The following is a 22778-nucleotide window of genomic DNA, read 5'->3' as shown; positions in this document are numbered from 1 at the left end:
ATTCAACTGAAACTGCTTTCCAGAATTACTAATGACATCTTTTTTTTTAATTAATTTTTTCAATTAACAAGAATTTATTTTCTCCCCCACATCTCCCTGCCATGAACAGTAACAATAAAAACCAAAAACATTGAAACATATGCATTGTCAAACAAAATAAATTTCCACATTGCCCATGCTAGAAAACATATGTATGTCTCATTTGTCCATCACCTCTTTGTTGGGAAGTGGGCAGCATTCTTCAATATCAGTCCCTTGGAATTATGATTGTTTATTGAGTCGATCAGAGTTCTTGAGCCTTTCAAAGTCGTTTATTTTTAGTGTCGATGTATTATTCTCTTTGTTCTATTCCATTGTGCATCATCCAGGCCTTCCCAGGTTTCTCTGAAAACATCTTTTTAATAATTTCTTACAGCACCAATAGTATTCTGTTACATTCATGTACACTATTTTTGTTCAGCCATTTCCCAACTGATGGGCACTGCCACCCCGCCCCCGCCCCAGTTTCAAATGGATGCTATTTTCCCAGTCTTTATCCTCTGTGCTCCATTTGACACTTTAACATCTGCTAGTTTTTTGTGGTATTTGTTTCCCTTTGTTCTTGTTTGTCTGACTCCTACTTAGGGTCCTTTGCTGGACCACCTTCCACATCCTACTCTCTTAACAATGGCTGTGTCCTGAAGGCACAGTGTTGGGACACTTTCTTATTTCTAAGCTCTCTCCGGGACCTCATCAACTCTCCAGGGTTTAATCATCTTGTGGTTACATAGATGACCCCCCCGAGCTTCAGTCTTATTTCGCCAATAGTCTATTAGACATTTCAGTGTCCCATAGGCATCTCAAACCATGTCTAAAAGAGAACTCATCATCTTCTTCCCAGCCCACATCTCTTCTGACTTTCTCTATTTCCTTCCAATCACTGAGATTTGTAACCTCAGTCTTCCTTGACTCTATTCTCATTCCATATATCCAATTAGTTGCCACACCTTGTTTATTCTTCATCCACAATCTGACCCCTTCTCTTCACTCATATGGCCATTATCCTAGTTCAGACTCTTATTACCTCTTATGTGGGCTTTTACAATAGCCTTCTTTATTGATCTCCCTGCCTTCAGTCTTTCACTTCATCCTCCAAATAGTTACTGGGGGGATATTACCAAAGCACAAGTTGAACCATGTCAGTTCTTTGCACAATAAACTCCAGTCGCTCCCTATGTCTAAAAATCAAACACAAAACTCCTGTTTGACCTTTAAAACCCTATATAACCTGTCTGTAGTCTGGCCGACCAGTCTTATTTATTTCTTACTCTACTTCACACACTCTGCATTCTAGTCAAACTAGGCTTCTTATTGCTCCTCACACGTTAACATTCTATCTCTAATCTCTACCTTTGCCCAGGCTGTACCCGGTGTCTGGAATGCACTACATCCCTCACCATCAGCTCCAGTGAAATCACAGGCAGGTCTGGTTAAAAAAAAAAACAAGAACAAAAACCCAGCTACTTGTGATTCATAACTCTAGTAGTCTGGCTGTCTGAAAATCGTGCTTCATCTAGCAGTTTGCGAATGTAGCTGAAATACAGAGCATGGAAAAAGACAATGAATACCATCTGTTTTTTTTTTCCCTTTGTAGGAAACACACAAAATCATCAGTCCCTCCAGTTCCAGACTATGTTACTCTCACCACTGAAAACAAAGACACTTTGGGGTAAGATCTTCGATGCCAGTTAGCAAGGATTTGTTTAAACTGGGTGCTGGATTGGATGAAGAAAATAGTGAAATATTCAACTGTGTTCGTATTTGAACTAAATTCTGCTGTGTTTGCTGACTTGAGTTTAACTTTATTTCAGGGATGACTGCAATGTCCAGGATCAGACCTTCATCACCCAGCAAGTTCCGCTCACAAAATCTAGTGGCCTTGTCCTTCCTGATATTCAAAAAGGACCAGATCATAGTGTATCATAATAAGGTGTCTGTAATCTGATCAATTTCATATCCTTTTAACCTTTCCTGGTGGAGGCACTCACATACATTTCTTCTTTTTCTGGACAGGGAGCTCTTATGAACCTATGCTGAGAAATAATAGCTCATTTATGGGAGCAGGGAAATTTTTTTAAGGTATGGCCACACTAAAAAAGGAACACTGTTTACATAAGATAAATTATACCTCCCTTGGTGTGACATGTAGTTTTGGCTTGGCTGTTTATTTTAAAAGACACAAATGCACACATCCTTATGTGGTAGTAAATATAAACTACAATTGGTTGAGTTAGTGCAATCTCAAGAGTCCCTGTGACTTTTTATTTAATTTCACATGAAATTTATACAGTATAACCTTCTATTATTACCCGGCCTATGAGCTGTTGGAATGAAACATATACACACCTAGATTTATGCACATTGCCAATCAAACCACACAATTTTATAAGAGGATAAAACAAGTGGCAGTCCACCTTTCCAAATATAGATCTTCATTACCCTGATTAAAAGATAGCACTTCAGAAGAGATGTTCCTATTGTGCCATATGTGTTTTTTAAAATTAAGGCTCTAGATGATTTAAAGTGATCTCATTTGGTCTGATGTTCTATTTGGTTAAGTCAGCAATAAGCCTACTATATACATGATACTTGGCATTTTACAGTATCTGCCAATCTTTAATTTACCCCAATGATTTTCGTCAAGACAGTTTAATTGGAGTAACAGAGAAATAAGTTTCTTATCTTTAAAATGAGAGGGTTAGACTAGATCATCTTTAAGGTCCCTTGATTTGCTTTAAATCTGGTTATCCTATAAGTGATCCAGCTCCTATCAATTCAAAGTCTCATATGGGATGAGTACTAGAGCTTGCTCTTTTGGGCCCTGAAACTTGTTCACTGGCTGATGATATATACCACATTGAAAGTATATATAAGACATTTGGCATCAGCAAAAAAGAGATTACCTACTCAAAGTCAACATCTTCATCTTTTAGTTCCATTTTGACCAATGTAGCTTAGCTAACACTAAAATGAAGGAAAGTGAGGCATAAGGTCACTTGAAACAAGGCATACCAGTCACATTGCTGTCCTAATAATGCAGTCCAGGCTTTATAGTATCTTTGTGTCATGAAAAGAATTGAAATTTCTCTTATGCCAAGAGATTTCTTTAAAGGAATTTCCCTCTAATCAAATGAGCTAACTGAAAAATGCAGAGAGAACATAAGAGCATATGCATGACAGAATTCATCCCTATAAGAAATCAAGAAATATGATGACAAAACCTTCCCCATTTCACAATAGGAAGATCTCTCTATTTCTAAGACTGATAAAACTCTTGGAATAGTTTGCTGAAATAGTGCTGTGTGTTTGTGGTCACTCTTCTAAACACAATAGTTGAACAAAAATGTTATTTTTCTAGAGTACTCTGGGGGAAAAGTACTCTTAGCAGTGGCAGTTTGAAGTAGAAGAAGACTGAACCATGAAAATAAAACATGGTCAGTGAATCACTAATACTGTTATGGAAGGTTATATTTTGGGGAGCAAAAAATAGATAACATCCAGTCTTATTTTGTGTTTTAAGACTTTTTCTACCAATTGTTGGAAGTCTTCTTTGGAGACACTAATGTCTCCCTGGCTCCATTCTCCTCCCCGCCCCGGGTTCTCCCTTTATATACGAATTTCACAGTTAAAATAGTTACTTCACAAATGGAAGTACTAAGCAACTAAAAACCCTAGATTGACATTTTGGCCACCAGGTGTAGTAACAAAAGCACAATATAGGAAAAGGAGGCCCAAGGGCCATGTGGCCAGAGTACTCCATTCCCAGTGCATTGTGTGTGAACTATCTAAGCACAGTTGGAAAGATCTATGGGAGACATGGTTAAGTAGAGAGAGCAGTTATTCAGGATAGAAAAAGTCTACTAAAAGTTCTTTTTAATGTCCCATAGTTGGCATCACTACAGCAGGCGCAGTTAGCATGGAGTCTTCTTCTTTCCATTGAGAAGTAATGGTCTTTAGCTGTGTATAGAATTGGATGCCCTAAAAGGAACAAGAGAAAAAATTAGCATCCGTTCAAGTGGTTCCCATGAATTAAGTAACATCTATAATTAAAACTCATTGTACTAGATGCTGCAAAATTGTGAAATATTTGTGTAGAACAGCCAGAATAATTGTAAAGAATATCACTGGCCATCGAAACCCAAGAGCACTTTTGAATACTTGGGTCATGAGTCCAACACCCTTAAAAAGAACCTATTTTAAGCAACCTTAAGATACCCCTGATAAATCTCCTATCAAATGTTATGAGACCAGCCCCTAATTTTCACGAAAAAACAAAACAAAATCCTCTGAACCTTAATTGTTTTAAGGCCCTGATAACCTGGAAAATGAGATCTAAAATTGTTAATCAGTCTATCCACATATGCTTGCCAAAGTGGTATAATCTGAACACTCTTTTCAGCCATTTCTCAGTGAATGACCAAGGGAATATCTTTTTTGATAAAGTTGGAGCCCTCAATTTAAACTATAAGAGTAAGCAGCAACTTTGTTAACATTTGCATAAATGAAATTTTTCTTAATTGAAAATAAAATAGCTGATGGATGATAACTCTAACCAAGCCAAATGAACTTTTTTCCCCTCTAACTTGTCCCCCCTTCACCCCTGCAAAAAAGCCAGTTAGTGTTTATCTGTTAAAGTACCACAAAATTGTTCCTCATCATGCTTCAGGTGAAACTTACGGTAATGTGTGTCTAATGGAATATAATCTATAATTCATTATAATACTATATTGAATCCATTTAGGAGATAAAATTATATAATCTGGGCCCCTTTCTGGAATGTACTCTATCCAACTTCCATCTGAAGTAACAAGCAGCCTGCTATAGAGTGCTGGACCTAGAACCATGCAAGAACTGGCTTCAGTCCTGCCTGAGATTCTTAGATATTAAAAATGAATTGTACCTTGATAAATCCCCTTCTAATATGATTTGGTAAAACCTGAGCCACTAATCTAAGAAAATTTAAATTTGAGCTAATTAAACGTTATTCTATATAAGGTATAAAACTATACTTTTTGAAACTATAGAAATAAGATGAATACACCTGCAGTTTCCATACAACATAAGAGTAACAATTTCCTTAGGGTAATAACCAATATGATTTTAAAATCCTGCCTTGTCTTTCTAGCCTCATTTTTCTTTATTATTAACAAGGGAAGTAGTATAGGTATAGAAGCATGCAATCCAGATGTTTAATATGTCTATCTGTGGTACTTGTGGCAGAATATTTACTCTTCTGGACAAAGTTTTTCATATATTGCTAAGGTTTATTGATTTGCAATATGGTTTTGCTAGTATCTGAATCAAATCAACATATGGGATCAGAACTAGAAGGGACCTTAGTGAGACTCTAGTCTTAGCCCTTCCATTTCATAGATGAGGAAACCAAGGTCTAGAGAGATTATATAACTTCAACAATATCACACAGGTAGCAAGCGGCAGAATTGGGATTCAAATTCAGATCCTCTGTCTCTAAATCCAGGGCTCCCTCCACCGTATTAGATTCTCTTAAAGGGATGGATTCAAATGAGCACTACTGGCTTGAAAACATATGCATTCTGGGGCAGCTAGGTGGCGCAGTGAAGTAGAGCACTGGCCCTGGATTCAGGAGGACCCGAGTTCAAATCCAGCCTCAGACACTTGACACACTTACTAGCTATGTGACCTTGGGCAAGTCACTTAACCCCAATTGCTCTGCCTTCCCCCTCCAAAAAAAAAAAAAAAAAGAAAATATACGCATTCTATTGCTACATTTAAAGTGTTATCTTTTATAAGCAACTATACCCAATCTGCTTAAAGATGACAAAGATAAAAATCAGAATCCTTTTTTCCTCAAAAAAACTGATCCCTAAGCAATAATGATCTTTGCTTGATTATAACTCTTAACTTGGGAAGTCAACCCATACTGTGAAGTTTCTTTAGCAGTCAAATTTAAGCATGAACTAGAGGGGAAGATGGCAAGTATAACTGAAAATCACACATGATTCCCAAACCTTTAGATTATGGTTTCAAATCTCCCATCTCTTAAAGTGTTTCTAAAGCTGCTAATGAACAGAAACACCAGGTGACACTGGCTACAGAAATCATCTCCTAAAGTACAGAGGGATTTTGATGTCTGTTGGTAGAGCAAGTGCCCAATAATGCTGAACTCACAGCTCCTTTAAAGTAATGTTTTAGTAACATATTTCTCCTGCCTGTAGCCTATGAATGAGCAGTGCAACAAGGCAGGAAAAAAGAATCAATTAGATCTGCATGATATATTAAAACAGGGCTGTCCAAAATGCAGGCGCAATGTGATTTATGCAGCCTACTTACAAGCATAGAAATTTACATAAATGCTTTATTAAATGAAGTCGAACTGCTGCAGAGCTCTCACTAAAATGACAAATCAAAATATATTGTCTATTGTTTCAATAAAAACCTAAGGTTGGACAGCCCTGTATTAAAGCAATAAACATTCCTTAAATAACCAAGACTGACTTCTCAGAGGTACTTAACCAAAAGCCAATACAACATCAAGCGAAAAAACTGGGTTTTCATTTCAGAATTACATTTGGCTTGTCAAAGGGGAAACATAATCACTACAAAGTAATGATTCTATTTGCTACAGAAATGGAAACCAGCAAAGAATGTGCAATTTAAGAATGAATTTACAGAATGGTACCTCTCTTTAGAAAGGATTAAGTTACTAAGGCCTAGAAGTCGTAGCAGTAATAAAAAAACTATAAATACAACCTAACATTAATGTAGGATTTTCATTTTCAAGGTACTATCATGTAATTATTAATTTCATTTTAAGAACATTCCTATCAAGCAGGTGGGAGGTTCTTCATTTTATAGAAGAGGAAACTGAAAACAGAGGTTCTGACCTTTTACTTTAGTTTAATCTGTGCTACAGTCTAAACTCTAGGCTGTCAGTGCTTTTTCCATAAAATTATACTAATTATGCCTAATGACACACAGGAGATTATCAGACTATGATTCTTATCTCTTGGGTCACACCCAAGTACAGGGAAAGTCACATAGCTTGCCATGGCAAAATCCATGCTAACTACATTTAAGTTCTTTCTAGGGGACTCACAGGTAGTAACTTTGAACTTAACCTTACTTCACATCAACTGTTGGTAGAAAATCTCTTTGCAGTAGCCTGACAAGTATGTCATTCTTCCTCTTCCATATATCCAAGAGGAGGTTCATCAAGCAAAAATATAGCAACCATTTGTAATACTTAAGTTATTTACCTGTTTGCCATAAAAATTGGTTTCTCCTCTGAAGGAAGAGCGGGAGCCCGTAAATGAGAACATTGGCAAAGGCACTGGAATAGGGACATTCACACCCACCTAACATAGAGCAAATGGTTAATCATTAAGCCAGGAAATACAGCAACTAAAATTTCTATCTAGTGAAAACTGTGAAACCCACAATGAATCCCTATTTCATGATGGAAGAGAGAAGATCAGATGTAGGACTAAAGTGGCATATCCCACTCTTTTAAGTAGGTTCCACTGACTGTTCCCTTTGTTGGCTGCCAAATCTTGGATAGAAAACAAAAACTGTTTATGAGACCCATCTAAAATATATTTCACAAACCTGCCCCACATCCACCAAGTGAGAGTATTTTCGAGCAACAGCTCCATTGGTAGTAAAGATGGCAGTTCCATTTCCATATGGATTGTCATTTACCAGCTTGATGGCTTCATCCAAACTGTCTGCCTCCATAACCACTAGAACTGGACCAAAAATCTCCTCTTTGTAACAGGTCATATTTGGCTGATAAGACAAATGAATTGGAAAAAGAATGATATGGGATACTGCATACTTTACTATCATACTATAATTCCTTTTCACATACTGCCCTCACATCAATAATTCTTCCCCAGTGAACACTGTATAAAATGCTCATCATTCACAATTCTCATTTACCACTTTTTCTCATGCATCTGAACTAATATGATCTTTGCCTATTTTAGCCCAGACAACTTGTCAAAAATTATATTACTTGATTTATACCAGGAATAAAGGAATGGCTTAACATAAGGAAAACTATTAACATAATAGATTATATCAGTAACAAAAGGAACAGAAATCATATGATTATATCAAAAGATGCAGAAAAAGCTTTTGACAAAAAACAACACTCATTCCTAATAAAAACACTTGAAAGCATGGTTATAAATGGATTTTTCCTTAAAACAATAAGAAGCTCTTAAAACCATCAACAAGCACTATTTGCAATGGGGATAAGCTAGAAACCTTCCCAGTAAGCTCAGGAGTCAAACAAGGATGCCCATTATTACCAATATCATTCAATATTGTATTAGAAATGCTAGCAATAGCAATGAGAGAAGAAAAAGAAACTGAAGGAAACAGAATTGGGCATTGAGGTAATAAAACTATCTCTTTTTACAAAAAATACAATGATATACTTGGAATATCTTAGAGATTAGTATAGAGTATGATAGACAAACTCAGGAACTACACGAACATAATTATAAAACAGTTTTTATAAAAATAAAGTCAGAAACATTAACAGTACACGGTAGTAAGTGATTATAGTAACCTTGGGTTTGATAAGTAAAGATTTAAGCTTTTGGGTTAAGAATTCATTATTTGGTTAAAAATTAAAAAAAAAAAATAAAAAAAACTGTTGGGAAAACTAGAAAGCAGTCTGACAGATATTGGGTGTAGAGCCTACACTGTCCATAGGTTCCCAAAGGGAGGAGTACTGCCCCCTGGGGAGTGCTGGAATGATCGAGGTAGTAGCCTCAGGTGCAACTGGGGGGTGTTGAATAAAAATAAGGGGGTGGTAGAAGCATAAAGAAAACAAGAAAATTTTGAAAATCCATTTGTACATGTTTCATCTGTTAAGAGTTAAAATCATAGTGATTACATTATTTTCCAAATAAAAACACAAAATGCAAGTTATAACCGATCAGTGGTCAAGTCTGCCGATAGGTCTTAACAGGTAAGTGTTGGCAGGTGAGTGTGTCACGCATTGTCAGGAAGTCCAGCATGAATCAGCAGGAATATGTGCATGTAATGACTTGCTGACGATATGATACTAAGTGGTTAACGTGACACAATATTGTGTCATCAAAATTTCAGTGCAGGAAAAAATCCACAAATTTACAATAATTAAATTTAAGATGCATCATTTTAAAAACATTTTATATATTTTTTAAATGATGCAAATTTCAGAAAAAACCATCAAAGGGTTAAAGAAAGTAGATTTCCAGGGGGATGCCGAATAATTTTTTTTTTGAAAAGGGGGTGATAGGCCAAATAAGTTTGGGAACCTTTGGTGCTGACCAATATCTTATACCATTTACCAAGGTACAGTTAAAATGGATACATGACCTAGATATAAAGGGAGATATTATAAGAAAATCAGAAGAACATGGAACATATCACTTATGGATAGGAGAAGAATTTATTAATAAACAAGAGATTTTGTACAAGTTTTTGTACAAAAACCAATGTTGTCAAGATTAGAAGAAAAGCAGAAAACTAGGGGAAAATTTTATAGAGTTTCTTGGATAAAGGTTTCATATGTCAAATACATAGAGAACTTTGTCAAATTTATAAGAATGAGTCATCCTCCAATTGATCAAAAAATTGGTCAAAGGATATGAACAGGGAGGTTTTTGATAAAGAAATCAAAGCTATATATAGTTGTATGAAAAAATGCTCTAAATTATTACTGATTAGAGAAATGCAAATTAAAACAACTTTGAGATATCTCATACCTATCAGACTGGCTAAAATGATAGAAGGGGAAAGTGACAAGTGTTGGAGGGGATGTGGAAAAATTGGGAAACTAATACACTGTTGGTAGAACTGTGAAATGATACAGCCATTTTGGAAAGCAATTTATATTATGCCCAAAGAGTTTGTATACCTTTTGGCCCAGCAATACTACTATTAGGTCTGTTTCCCAAGGTGATCAGAAAAAAAGGAAGAGAACCTATATGCTCTCAAATATTTACAGCAGCTCTCTTGGTGGTGGCAAAGAACCAGAAATTGAGGGAATGCCCATCAACTGGGCAATAGTTGAATAAGTAGTGGTGTATGATTGTGATGGAATACTACTATGCTATTAAACTGTGCTATTAAGACTTACATGAGATAATGAAGAATGAAATGAGCAGAACCAAGGGAATGTTGGATACCTAACAGTAATAGTGTTTGAAGAGTAACTGTGAACAACTAAGTTATTCTGAGTATTATAAACACTCGAATGATCTACAAAGAACCTATGAAGGAAGATGCTATCCATCTCTAGAGAAAGAACTGATAAATTGTGTGTGTGTGTGTGTGTGTGTGTGTGTGTGTGTGTGAGAGTGAGAGAGAGAGAGAGAGAGAGAGAGAGAGAGAGAGAGAGAGATGGCGGCCTTCTTTAGTGTGGGGTAGGGAGGGAGGAAGGCAGTTAGGAACTTAAAATGTAACAAAAAAATAAAAAAAATTTAAAAATTAACCTTGCTCAGTATTCTTCACTTTAGTTCAGCCACATCACCTTTAGACTAGAATATTTCAATTACCTCCTATATGAATTCCCTTTCCCCACTCCCAATTCATCGACATAACTGCCTAAGTAATTTTAAGTACAGATCTGACCTTGTGACTCCCCTACTCAACCAAAGGAATGGCTTCCTATTTCTTCTAGGAAAAAACCCCAACCCCCAAAGCTGTTTAGCTTTTAAAGCTCTATACACAACCTGGCACCACACTACTTTTCTATCCTTAATGGACATTACTCTCCCTCCTGACACTGTGATCCAGCCAAACTGGCCTTCTCTCTGTTCCTCACTCAGGTCACCCTCCTCTCCTATATCCACCCATAACTTTGCACTGCTCGTCCCCCTTCACTCCTTCTTTACCTCTGCCCCACAGAATCCCTTCCTTTAAGATGCAGCTCAGCACTACCTTCGGTACGACATCCTGACCCCACCCCCCCACTGCTAGTGCCCTCTCAAACTACCTTGTATTTAACTATTTTATGTATATACATGTATGTGTATTCACTGACTTTATATTTATGCTGTACATATATTTATATGTACTTGTTGTCTCCCCTATTAGAATAGAATGTAAGCTTGTTGTGAGCAGGGATTGTGTCATTCTTTGTAATGGTATCCTCAGTACCTAGCACATGGGAGAGTGGTGCTTAATACTTGAGTATGACCCAACCCACCAACCATAAAACTGCCTTATCACTATTTTTGATTTTTGTTGTTCACTTGTTAATAATAAATGTAAAGCTAAAGGCTGGACTAGTCAGTGGTTTCACAGCACTCAAGCACCATTACTAATGCATCTTTTTTGTTGGTTTATGACTCTGCTAATCCCATTTTGTCTAAACAAAGGGACAAAAGGTTAAATAGAGCCTACATGGTTGTAAGCAGCCAGGTGTTGTTGGGCTGGAGATCCTGGGATTATATAGACTGTCCTAGAGGGGTTTTAAGTTTCAATATATTGTATATGATCCTAAATCCACTTCTAAGATTTAAATTCTGTGCATCTGTAACTCAGCAAAATTTTATTAGATGGTTAAGATGATTATCTCTGCTTAGTTACCTTGACCTTTGAGATGATGGTTGGTCCAACAAAGTTGCCATTTTCGTAGCCTTTAATTTTAATTTTTCTTCCATCTAGAAGAATCGAGGCTCCCTCCTTTGTTCCACTCTCAATGAGATGACAAACTCGTTCTTTGGCCTGTGGGGAGATTAGAGGGCCCAAATCAGCTCCAGCCTGGTCCCCTGAAAAACAACATTTGAATCATTTAAGAGTTTTACTATGAGGATAACACAGAAATCATGACAGTAGCAAAAGATTAAACTAGAACCAGAGGCATGATGGAAAGAGAATGGTTTAATCTTTAACAGGCATGGTCTAAGTCACTGAGCCAAACATTCTCTAATCCACAGCCACTGCCTTGGACGTTGACTCCAAAGATGATCACAAATAGTTACCAGCATTAACCCGAAGCTTTTTGGCACGCTCCACAAGTTCTGGCAGCCAATTCTTTGCTTCCCCTACCAAGATGGCTGTGGACAGGGCCATGCAGCGTTGCCCTGCGGCTCCAAAAGCTGCTCCTACCAGTTGGTTCAGGGTGTTTTCCTTATTGGCATCTGGCATGACCACCCCATGGTTCTTTGCTCCCTAAGGAAACAAAGAAAGCAAACCACATTCTTCCTGAGGGTGTCAAAATGGTTGACTTAATGGAAACTGACACTTCATAAAGTGATAGTCAAAAGGAACAATAAAGCCATATTTAGATCTTAAATTAGGAAATGGAAACCAGCAAAGAGTGGTAATTAAATTAGGGGGACATAGGATCTCAGATCTCATCCCTATTTCAAGCAAATATAGTGGGGGGGAGGCCTGGAAAAGCACACTCAGTCGTGGGAGATCAACTATATCATCTCATTTTTGATATCATTAAAACCTTGGTAACATCTGTGTGAAAACCCATAATAACTCCTGTCTGTTTGGTGCTGTGACGCGTGTGAAGCGCTGTACACAAAATAAACCAGTTAAGACAGAAACCACAAATGTTATCCTCAGGTTTACAGATAAAAAGGCTGTGAGAGGTTTATGTAGCTTGTCATGGTCCCAGAGTTCAGCATACCAAATGGGATGTGACCCTAGCTCGCCTACATCACTTGGCCTCTCATGAAGGCAGTAGGACAATTTCATTCCATTCCATTCCACAAGCATTATTAAGCATCATACCTACTACTGAGCTAAACACTGTGAAGACACAACAACCCTTCTCTGGAGATGCTTACAATCTACTAGCAGATACAACATGCAAACAGACAAGTCAATATAAAATAATTTGAAGGAAAATGTACTAGAGACGAAAGGTTTCATGTAGGAAATAGGACCCGAGATGAGCCTTGAAGGAAGACAAAGGCTCTAAAAATCATGATTGAGGCATACATTTCATGCATAGGGGATAGCTTATATAATGGCAACCAGGTAGAAGAGGAAATGTTAAGTTTTAGGAAACAAAATAGGATTGTTTGGCTCACATGCAGAATACATAAAGTATGTGGAAAGGTAGGCTGGTGCCAGATTGTGGAGAGCTTTAAATGACATGCTGAGAAGTTCATATTTTATTCTTGAAGCAAAAGGGAGCCACTGAATATGGCTGAATAGGGAATGATAGGATCCGAGCTGTATTTTAGTGACATTTTTTTGTCAGCCATGTGGAGGATGGATTGGAGAGCAGACAATAAAAAACAGAGAGAGACCTTTTGGAATACTCAATAGTCCAGACAAAAGGGGATGAGGACCTTAACTAGGGAATGTGAGTGGAAATATATTGTAGAAGGAGAATCAACAAAATCTGGTAACTGATTGGCTATGGAAGAGTAAGGGAGGTTAAGGGTAAAGAATGACTTCTAGGTTTTGAACCTGAAATTGGGAAAGTTGCAGGAAGGGTATTTTGGACATGTTGAGTTTGAGATACCTATGGGATATGTATGATGAGAAGTCCAGCAAGTACGCAGGGATGTAGAATTCAGGAAAGTAATTAGGGTTGGAAATAAAAATTTAGGAATCACTTGCATAGAGATAATTGAGCTAGTGGAATCTGAAGAGATCACCAAAAGCAAGGCTTTAGAGAAAAGAAGAGGATTCTGTATAAAAGTTTGGGGGATATACCCACGGTTATGATGATTATCCAGCAAAGAATACAGTACAACAGGCTGATAGAAAGAAGAACCTGAAAAACATGGTGTCACCAAAGCCTTGGGAGAAGAGATTATCAGAACAGAAGAGGTGGTTAACAGTGTGAAAAGTGGAAGAGATGTCAAGAGTGACAGGTAAGAAACAGGCATCATATTTCATACTCATTTTCAACAGATCATTGGCTACCTTAGGGCAGTTTCAGTCAAGTAAGTGGGGTTAGCAGATATACAGCAAGGGACTGAGTAGTGAAGAAGTGAAGGTGGAGGAAGTGGAGGCAGGCAGGAGTTTGGCAGTGAAAGGGAAAACTACAGGATGACAGTTTGAGGGGACTGTGGGGCCAAATAACGTTTTTTTTAAAGGATAAAGGTTTGTGGGCAGCTGGAAAAGAGTGACAGACTGCAGATGAGAGAGAAAATGATTCAGGGGATAAGCTCCCAAAGACAGAAGATAGGATAAAGAGCGTAAGTAGTGGAGCAGTTAGGTGGCGCAAGGAGTAGCCCTGGAGTCAGGAGGACCTGAGTTCAAATTTGGCCTCAGACATTTGACACACTTACTAGCTGTAAGGCCTTAGGCAAGTCACTTAACCCCAATTGCCCTGCCATCCCCCCTCCAAAAAAAAAATTTAAGAGCATAAGTAGAGGAAGAGTTGGCCTTAGAAAGGAGAAGAACCACATCTTTTCATAAGAGATGAAAGCAAAGGAAAAGAACTTGGGATGATGAAATGGAATTCTGAAGTACAGAAGATGGGAAGAGACATGATGGATGACCTCTAGTAGAGATTTTTTTACATCAAGTAGGAGGTGACATCTTCTGAGACAAAGGGGAGAAAGGGATCTTGAGGGAAGAGAATGTTTGTAACAGCCACTGTGGGGATTGTTCGTTCGTTCTTTATTTATTCATTTTTGGGTGGGGGGATGGGACTATTTTTTTTTAACCAGACCTGATTTCATTACTATAGTAAATTCCTGGTGAGAAAACTCTCTGTACCAATGCAGGATGGCACCTGCTTTACAACTTATAATCTTAAGAGAACTGAGAGGTTAAGTGACTCACCTAGGGTATACAGTTGAATATGTGTCAAAGGAAGAACTGGAACTTAGGTTTTACTGACTCTGAGGCTGTCTATTCAACATACCATGTTGCCTTGTTTAGAGGACAAAGTTTTCTAGGCTGGTATCCAGCTAGAAGTCCATTTTTTTGTACTACCTTCCAGCAGTTTTTTTTTCCCAAAGTGAAATTTCTCTACCACCACGATAGTTTAGGCCCTGACTTCCTTTCACTTAAGCTAATGCAATATCTTCCTAAAAAGTCTCCCTACCTCCAGTCTCTCTCTGATCTAAATCATTCTATAAATCAGGACATCCTGAAAAGTCTAAGCTTTAACAAGCTTAAAACTGCACTAAGATTTTTGGGATACCCACATTTCTTTCTAATTATATATAGCTCTATCATACTCCAAAACTGAAAAATTTCCGTAATTCTGGACACGAGATACTTGATAATCTTGTTGAACAAAACTGAGAATAGCTTCAGTTAAACTGGCCAAAACAAATGGGGTTTCCAAATGTGGCTATTCCCAAGACTACTGCAAGCAGGTATATTGTTATAAATAATCTTGGCAAAGTTGTTTGGAGGAAGTGGAGGTAGACACTGAGACTTACATGGTCAGAATGAAAAGTCAGTTCATACAAGCTGTGCAATAAAACATAACACATTTATACTTCATTGCATGCACGCCACTTTCCAAAGAGGACATAGTACTTTAAGTAACCTGACTCCTGAACCTGGGGCAAGAACTTGTCTCTCAAATAAACACTGGAAAAATGGCCAGGAATAGGGCTGGAAAGATAGGCGAAAGGCAGGAAGAAGGGGATGGCGGGGGGGGGGGGAAGGATCCAAACCAGAACACTCACTGTTGATGCCACCAAAAGTCTATATATAGATGAGGAGGCATGTACCCCCTACTCCTTACTAGCAAGTTTCAGGGCAGAGGGTGAAGTTTTCATTAAGAAACTACAGTATTAATGCACGATGAGTGGGCTTTCTATCGAAGTCTTGGTTCTTATTTTTAAAGCTGATGGGATCTGGGGAGAAAGGGAAAAGGAAGTTCACCATATTTGCTTGAACTCTCTTGCCATTTCTTGACCCTCTCTCGAAGATGTACTCTCCAGCCTGGTTGGAGCCCACAAAGCTGATTGCTTTTATATCCGGATGATCACAAATAAAATTCACAGCTTTAAGGAGAAAATAAGTTATTATAACAAAAGACCTAATAGATTCTGTCTTCTCAACCTAGCAAACGTCTTGGCTGTCCACATCCCCATTGCCACAAGTTTAATCTGTTCCTACTTTAGCCTTTCCTTTCCAGATTCCCATTTCTAACTTGATTCTCATTCTTTTCTAATTTTTTAATTTCAAGACTCAATTTCTATTTTTCTTCTGTTTTGCTCTCACCCTGACTTTGAAATTTCTACCTTTAACTTGCTTCTTGTACTCTTGCCTACCTCCAAACACCTTCGATTACTCCATTTTCTTGGCATTTTTATCTTTTAGGGTATTTTATTTTATCTAATGCTCCTATGCATTAGAGGTTTTAGATAACACTGTACACAAGCCAACTGTACTTCACCATTACACATAAGTATCTTAATTTTTCCTAAGTCTATAACTTGTGAGCTATATACCTTTTTTCTTAAAACATTTTCAGTAATAAGGAAATATCTTTTTAACAGGTTCTTTGGCCCTTAACCAGTACTTCTAGTTTCACTGTGTACAGTGCTGGTCATCATCTATCAATCTTTTCAGCCATACTAACACACACATACACGGCAACATCGTCCTCAAACACTGGAGATTATGCTAACAACATTTTCCCCTGTTATTCTTTAGGCCTTTATCTCAAACTTCAATCACCTTAATACCAATTTTTCATTCCCCTATTGGTAGCAAGACTGAGATCCCTTTGTAGAGACCTTTACCTTCACGCTGCCCATGGATGATGTTTAACGTCCCTTCTGGGGCACCAGAGTCTTGCAGCAACTTGGCGAGAAACATAGCTGCTCCAGGTACTCGCTCAGATGGTTTCAGCAAGTAGGTGTTTCCACATACCATGGCCATGGGGAACATCCAGAGAGGAATCATGGCAGGAAAATTGAATGGAGCAATGCCTGCACATACACCCAAAGGCAGACGGTAGGAGAAAATGTCCATGTCTTTGGTAATGGAAGGCATGATCTCTCCCAGCAAGAGGGATGTCACACTACAGGCATGTTCAACTACCTCTGCAACAAAGAGGGACAAATCAGACCATTTTCAGATTCAAAGCCATCACCTCTCCAGCACGGGCCTTTGCTAAACTCTTCTTCCTGGTCTGATTGGCGTGGCCAAAGAACACTGACTCCTATCAGTGGTGGAGAACTGCTTGCTCCTTAGTGTATCTCAGTCTATGTGAAGGGATCATACAAAATGATATCCTCTAAAGGGGAAACAGACTGATCTGGAACACCAGTGTTAAATAAACAATGAACTTTTGGAAATAAATGAATTTCATATATCAGTGAGATGCAGTATCTCTCAATATTCGTGAGTGGCCAGGAAAATTTTCAAACGTTGATTCTATAGTGAAGAAACTGATCATTCTCAGTATCCTCTTCCTCCCTCCCTCCCAGAAGCTCCTGAAATTCTTATGAGGGACTGTCAGCTTACGAAGGCCACGGAACACATCTCCCTCAGCATCAGCCAGGGTCTTCCCTTGCTCCAAAGTGATTAGCTTAGCAATTTCTTTCTAAAAAGAAAACAAAATGAAACCAAAGCAAGAGAAGAAACCCTTTCCCACCTCACCTCCCCTGTATATTCCCCACATAGCCAAGGAAAATGAGTAATTAGGTAAATACCACTGGGGAAAACCTTTATAGCAAATATAGCTAACAAATACAGTAAACTTTAGGTTTGTGTCTGTGCTATAGATTTCAGAGTAGGTACCAAAAGAAGGAGTCATGGAATTTAAGGATGTTATCTATGTGATAGTACCAAGGATAAATGGGGAGTCCTCTAAGTCTTATTAGCAGGGAAAATATATTATCTAGGTTTTCTCACCAAGTTTTCCTTGATGAGCTGCTGATACCGCAGCAGGACCTGCTGGCGGCTCAGTACAGATGTCTCGGACCATGAGGGAAAAGTACGTTTGCAGGCCTCCACAGCTGCGTTCATTTCAGCCTCTGTGGCTTTGGGAACTCGGCCAATCAACTCATTGGTAGCCTAATGAGATAGAATGGCATATCATACTTTACCTTTGTGTCACTTTTTATCCCCTGACATAGTCTCATGACATTTCCCCAACATATTCTCAAAATTTTCGCAGTTGGTCAACGTGGCTTCCAAAGCAGCTTTTCTTACTGGGTTGTGAATGTCGATCCACTCGTCACTTTTAGATTCAACAAATTTCCCATCTATGAAAAGTTTGACTCTTGGCTGAAAAAGAACAAATAAAAACAATTATTTTAGTTGGGATTCCCCCTGTCTTTTCCACAATGTGAGGAATTCTAAATGATTCCAGAAACTTCTGTTCTCTATACAGTTTACCAGTGAGAAAAAGCTAAAATTATTTTATCACAAGAAATGGTATACCATCAATGTTTGGTATATGTTATGTGAACTCATTAAGAGCTGGTATATCTTTATTCTGAAGTGATATAATGAAAAGAAGATTTGAACTTTGGCACCCAAGTCTGAGTCCCATTACTATCACTTAATATATGACCTTGGACAAGTTACTTATGGAAGCCTCAGGTTCAGATATTATCTGTAAAATACTGTCATTATTTTCCTCACATAGCTGCTGAGAGGGCAAAATAAGACATCTGAAACACTTTGTAAATCATAAAGCACAATATAAATGTCAGTTCTTATTGTGACAGTGGAATTATTAATCATTAATACACAGCAGAATCTAATAACAGTAAAAGTAAACATACATCCACAGGAAGCTCAAAAATAATCAAAAGATTAGTCTTTTGGCAAAGGGCATTAGTTATCATGAAGCCTTGGTTCAGCTGACTTTTTGTATCATCCTGGATGAGATGTTTAGGACGCCTAGATACTGGATAAGTAAAATATTTTCTGTCTCCCCTGCAATATTGCTTGTAAGAACAAACACATGAGAAATGATATGCCAGAATAATGATAAATCCTAGAATATTCCTTCAAAAAATTTTAGTATTATCAAGTTGAAAACAATAGTGGTAAAGCAAGGAATGACACAAAAAGGAAATGGGGAAAGGAGTGAAAGGGAAGGAACTGAAGGAGCCAGTAATGGTAACTCAGACTCTTAGACAAACAGTAACAATTCAAAACTCTTGGAATATTCTGAAATTATTATTGTTCTATCAAAATTGATAAGGCTCAAAGTGACACAATTGTAGGGAGAAAAGTTTAGACTAACCAATTCCCGTTAAGTTGTTAAGACTGGAAATGGCTTAGGTTGACATACTATATAATCTCTTTTCCTAAAAATTGTTAGGAATATGATAGATCTTTGTAGTGAACACAAAAATCATTGGATCATGGAATCATATTTAGTGCTAAAAGGAGTCAAGAGTCTTATCTAATCTAGCCCACTCATTTTACATATGAAAAAACTGAGGCACAGAAAACTTAAGTGACTTGCCCAAAGTCACATAGCTATACAGTATCTGGAGAATGGATTTAAACAAAGTCTTGTGAATACTCCTGGTCAGAGAATCAAGCCCCAGTCTCTTGTGGGACAGGCAGTAATACTCACCATAAAATAAGAAAAGTATTAATTCAAGAGGTTCTTTGGAATCCTCTGATGAACTGACAGAAATGGTAGATGCTTTGAAATTATATTTTGTACTCAGGCTCTGACAAGGCTCTGTAAGTTAATCAAAATACTACTGGGAGTATACTGCTTAAATTTTTTTTGAGTAGTATTTTACTTTTTACATGAAAAAACAATTTTTAACATTCATTTTTAAAAATTTTGAGTTCTAAATTCTCTTTCTTCCCTTCCTTGTCCTTGAGAGGATAAGCAATCTGATATAGGTCATACATGTGCATTTGTGCAAAACGTTTCCATATTAGTCACGTTGTGAAAGAAAACAGTACCCCCCCTCAAAAAAACCCAACCCGCTCAGTTGTTCATCTATAGTATTGCTGTTACTATGTACAGTGTTCTCCTGATTCTGCTTACTTCATTCTGTATCAGTTTGTGTAAGACTTTCCAGATTTTTCTGAAATCATCCTGCTCGTCATTTCTTATAGAACAACAGTATATTACAATCACATACTACAACTTGTTCAGCCATTCCCCAATTGATGGACATCCCTGCAATTTTCAATTCTTTGCCACCACAAAGGGAGCTGCTATAAATATTTTTGTATAGATCCAGGTAAAGCTTTTAAGAGACAGTACACCATAGGAAAAAGAAATCCCTTTTCCTAAGGATCAGAGAGATCAGCTACCATAAACTGGCCTTTATGCCAGCATGAACTTACCACTGAAGATGAAGAAAAAAAGGATGCTGGGTACCAGGTAGGGTTTATCTTAGAAGAAACCTATGAGACCAAAAAAGAAAGAAAGAAAGAGATTCTATCATTTTTGGAGTAGAAATTCAATAGGGGGAGAAAACAGACCAGTTATATCCACAAAGCCAAATACCACATAAAGTATCAAGTATAACAGAGGAACTAGTGCTCTTAATGCAGTGATAGATTTAAGGTCATAAGTATAACTGAGACTTAGCACAATATTCAAGATTAGAATACGGGAACAGACGGGTATGCCTTATTCAGAAGGAACATATTAACTAAAAGGCAATTGTGAAAGCGCTATACATTAAGAGTATACATTTGTGTTAGGGAATCCATAAGTGAGACAAGGGGGAATAATGGTGAACATTTGGGTGAAGATCAATGGATTTAAAAAAAAAAACATTGTGATGGGAACATATTCAGGTGGAAGGATATAGATGATAAACTTGGGAAAGAGATCATAAACATGGCATGAAGGTATAGTAGTAATAGAAGACTTCACTTATCAAATGAGACTAAATATGTAAAGATATTGACAGATCTTTTAGAGTTATATAGATGTTAACTATGTTACTATCTTCGTCTAGACATATCCTAAAGAAGTCAGCTAAAAGCAAAGCAGGTGGTAAATTAAAAAAAAAAACTTTTATTGATGCTTTTAAAAATATTTTCACTTCCTTTCACTTAACTATGCCTGGTAGAACCTCATTACTGAGGTTATTGTGTTTACAATTCACCTTGTTTGCTTACTTTGTTCTCATCAGTTTTTCTGAATCTAATTGTTAAGAAAATGACTTGCCTTAAAGATAATTTCATTTTTCAAAAATGGAAGGAAGTGAAAGGAAATGCTATTCTGGATCCAATCTTGACCATTAAGGAGGATTTGGTGCCAAATTAGAAATTATGAGAATCACCCACTTCATCTTGAAATTTGTGATTGATAGAGGGAAAAGCTGGGCAGATTATGACATAACCCAGGTAAAGTTATCTTGGAAGAAACCTATGAGACAAAAAAAGAAGAAAATGTACCATCTGACTAAATTTGTCATTGTGTTGGTTAGTTTTGCTTAATTGTCTTTCTTTGTACCAAGGAAGTGCTTATTTAGCTGGAAGGGTTGGTTTACATTCGGAAATGACAAAAAGGGAAAAAAAAATCCTTCAACTGAATTGGGATATGTTTAAAGGCATGGCAGAACTTTGTCTATTTTGGACATTTCTTTAAGCTAGAGATGCTTGGATTCAGAATGTTAAATTAATAAAATGTTTCTGGCAGACTTGTCCCAAAAACACAGACTCCAGCATTATTCGCACCGCTCCCCCTCCCCCCAAATGAGATTAGGAAGGAGCTCTCTTTGGTTGCTAAAATCTAGAAGAGTCAAAGTTCCCTCAAGTCATCTTCTCTTTCCCCACCCCACCTCCTTCCCCACCAAGAACTCCAGAGTGCAGAGGGCAACCTGGGTGGAGGAAGGCAGGGCGATGAAGGTGAGGGGCTCTCCTTCAGCTGCAGGCGCACTTTGCACAGCAGCTGTTTTTGGTTTCAGGGTCAGTCTTATACAGCCTACAGACTCCTCATAAGAATGTTTTTAAAATGCATACAATAAAATACACAGGATTACAAAAGAAACCAATACTTAAATGTGGTTAACAAAGTATTTCTCCAGGGCCGCCCGCAGGTGGAACCCAGGTTCTATGCTGAGAGGCGAGTAACAGGGGCAGTGCAGTGGGCGGAGAGAGGGCAGGGCGACGGGTAAGAGCGTCAACAGGGGACCAGCCGAGCCCGGGTAGAAAAGTTCAAGGCCAGGGTTAAAAAAAAAAATCAGGTTTCGTACGCCAGAGGTTGGCTGGCCATAGGCAGGGATCAGGCCGGGGGTCGCTCAGCTCGGGAAGGGGGTGACAAAGCTGGGACAAAGGCCTGGGCTGGGAGTCAGGGGGTGGCGGGACTGGATCCCGGGGACGCAGGCCCTGGGCTGGGAAATCTCCTCGGCCTGGACGGGGCGGAGGAGTCGATTCGAGCAGGATCTTTCCAGGCGCTCGAAGTTTCCCCCTTTTTCTCACCCGAAGCATCCGGGCTCGTAAGCCCGCCGCCGCCGCCGCCGCCGCCGCCGCCGTCACCACAGCCATGGCCATCGCAGTCTGTCTCAGTCACCGGATCTCTTTGCCAGCCCAACCGCCGCCTGACCCCTCCTCCCTCGTCTTTCCATTGGCGAGGAGGAGGAGGCCCTTAGTTACGGCCAATCATTCAGCGTGGCCTTCCTCCCCCTCCCTCTTCCCCCCCGCCGAAGATCATCTGGGAAAGTATCCTATATGCCCCAAATGGAGAATTCGTTCCGCGCCCCCGTTCCCCGCCCCGCCAGCCTCCCGTCCCTCAGCGCTACTTCGATTGGTCGAGGGTGGGAAGACGCCCCCTTGTTTTCGGTTCTCCAGCAAGAAGAGCACGGAAAGAAGACGCCCCCTCACGGGGAGCGCGGATTGGCTACCGGGCGAGAGCTTGGCCCCGC

General features: G+C 38.6%; 2 protein-coding genes across 2 annotated transcripts in view; one reads left to right on the top strand and one right to left on the bottom strand.

Moving 5' to 3' along the window:
- The window catches only part of BBOF1 (basal body orientation factor 1), a 74381-nt gene extending 71913 nt beyond the window's left edge, over positions 1–2468 (top strand). The window contains exons 10-11 of the mRNA XM_036734314.1: positions 1634–1708; positions 1851–2468. Coding sequence (XP_036590209.1) covers positions 1634–1708; positions 1851–1965 — 190 coding nt within the window. The 3' untranslated portion in view covers positions 1966–2468. The remainder of the gene's footprint in view (positions 1–1633; positions 1709–1850) is intronic.
- ALDH6A1 (aldehyde dehydrogenase 6 family member A1) lies at positions 2186–22744 on the bottom strand. The gene is made up of 12 exons (XM_036734306.1): positions 22336–22744; positions 20245–20304; positions 18127–18201; positions 17827–17988; positions 17437–17515; positions 16710–17012; positions 15844–15965; positions 12006–12195; positions 11611–11792; positions 7627–7806; positions 7278–7376; positions 2186–4017 (listed from the first exon to the last, which is right to left on the bottom strand). Exons 1-12 carry the CDS (start codon positions 22405–22407, stop codon positions 3913–3915), a joined length of 1629 nt encoding a protein of 542 aa, XP_036590201.1. The 5' UTR covers positions 22408–22744; the 3' UTR covers positions 2186–3912.
- Between the last annotated feature and the right edge of the window lie 34 nt (positions 22745–22778).

The sequence above is a fragment of the Trichosurus vulpecula genome, chromosome 8, assembly GCF_011100635.1.
Source record: "Trichosurus vulpecula isolate mTriVul1 chromosome 8, mTriVul1.pri, whole genome shotgun sequence".
Taxonomy (NCBI): Eukaryota; Metazoa; Chordata; class Mammalia; order Diprotodontia; family Phalangeridae; genus Trichosurus; species Trichosurus vulpecula.
This window is presented reverse-complemented; position numbering and strand designations above follow the sequence as displayed.

Excerpts from the sequence above, each read along its gene's own strand:
- ALDH6A1 (XM_036734306.1), bottom strand. The coding sequence starts at position 22,407 with ATGGCCATGGCTGTGGTGACGGCGGCGGCGGCGGCGGCGGCGGCGGCG. Across the intron at positions 18,202-20,244 it reads TTTTTTCTTCATCTTCAGTG|CCAAGAGTCAAACTTTTCAT; the intron begins GTAAGTTCATGC and ends GTTCTTTTTCAG. Across the intron at positions 17,989-18,126 it reads GGATCGACATTCACAACCCA|GCTACCAATGAGTTGATTGG; the intron begins GTAAGAAAAGCT and ends CTATCTCATTAG.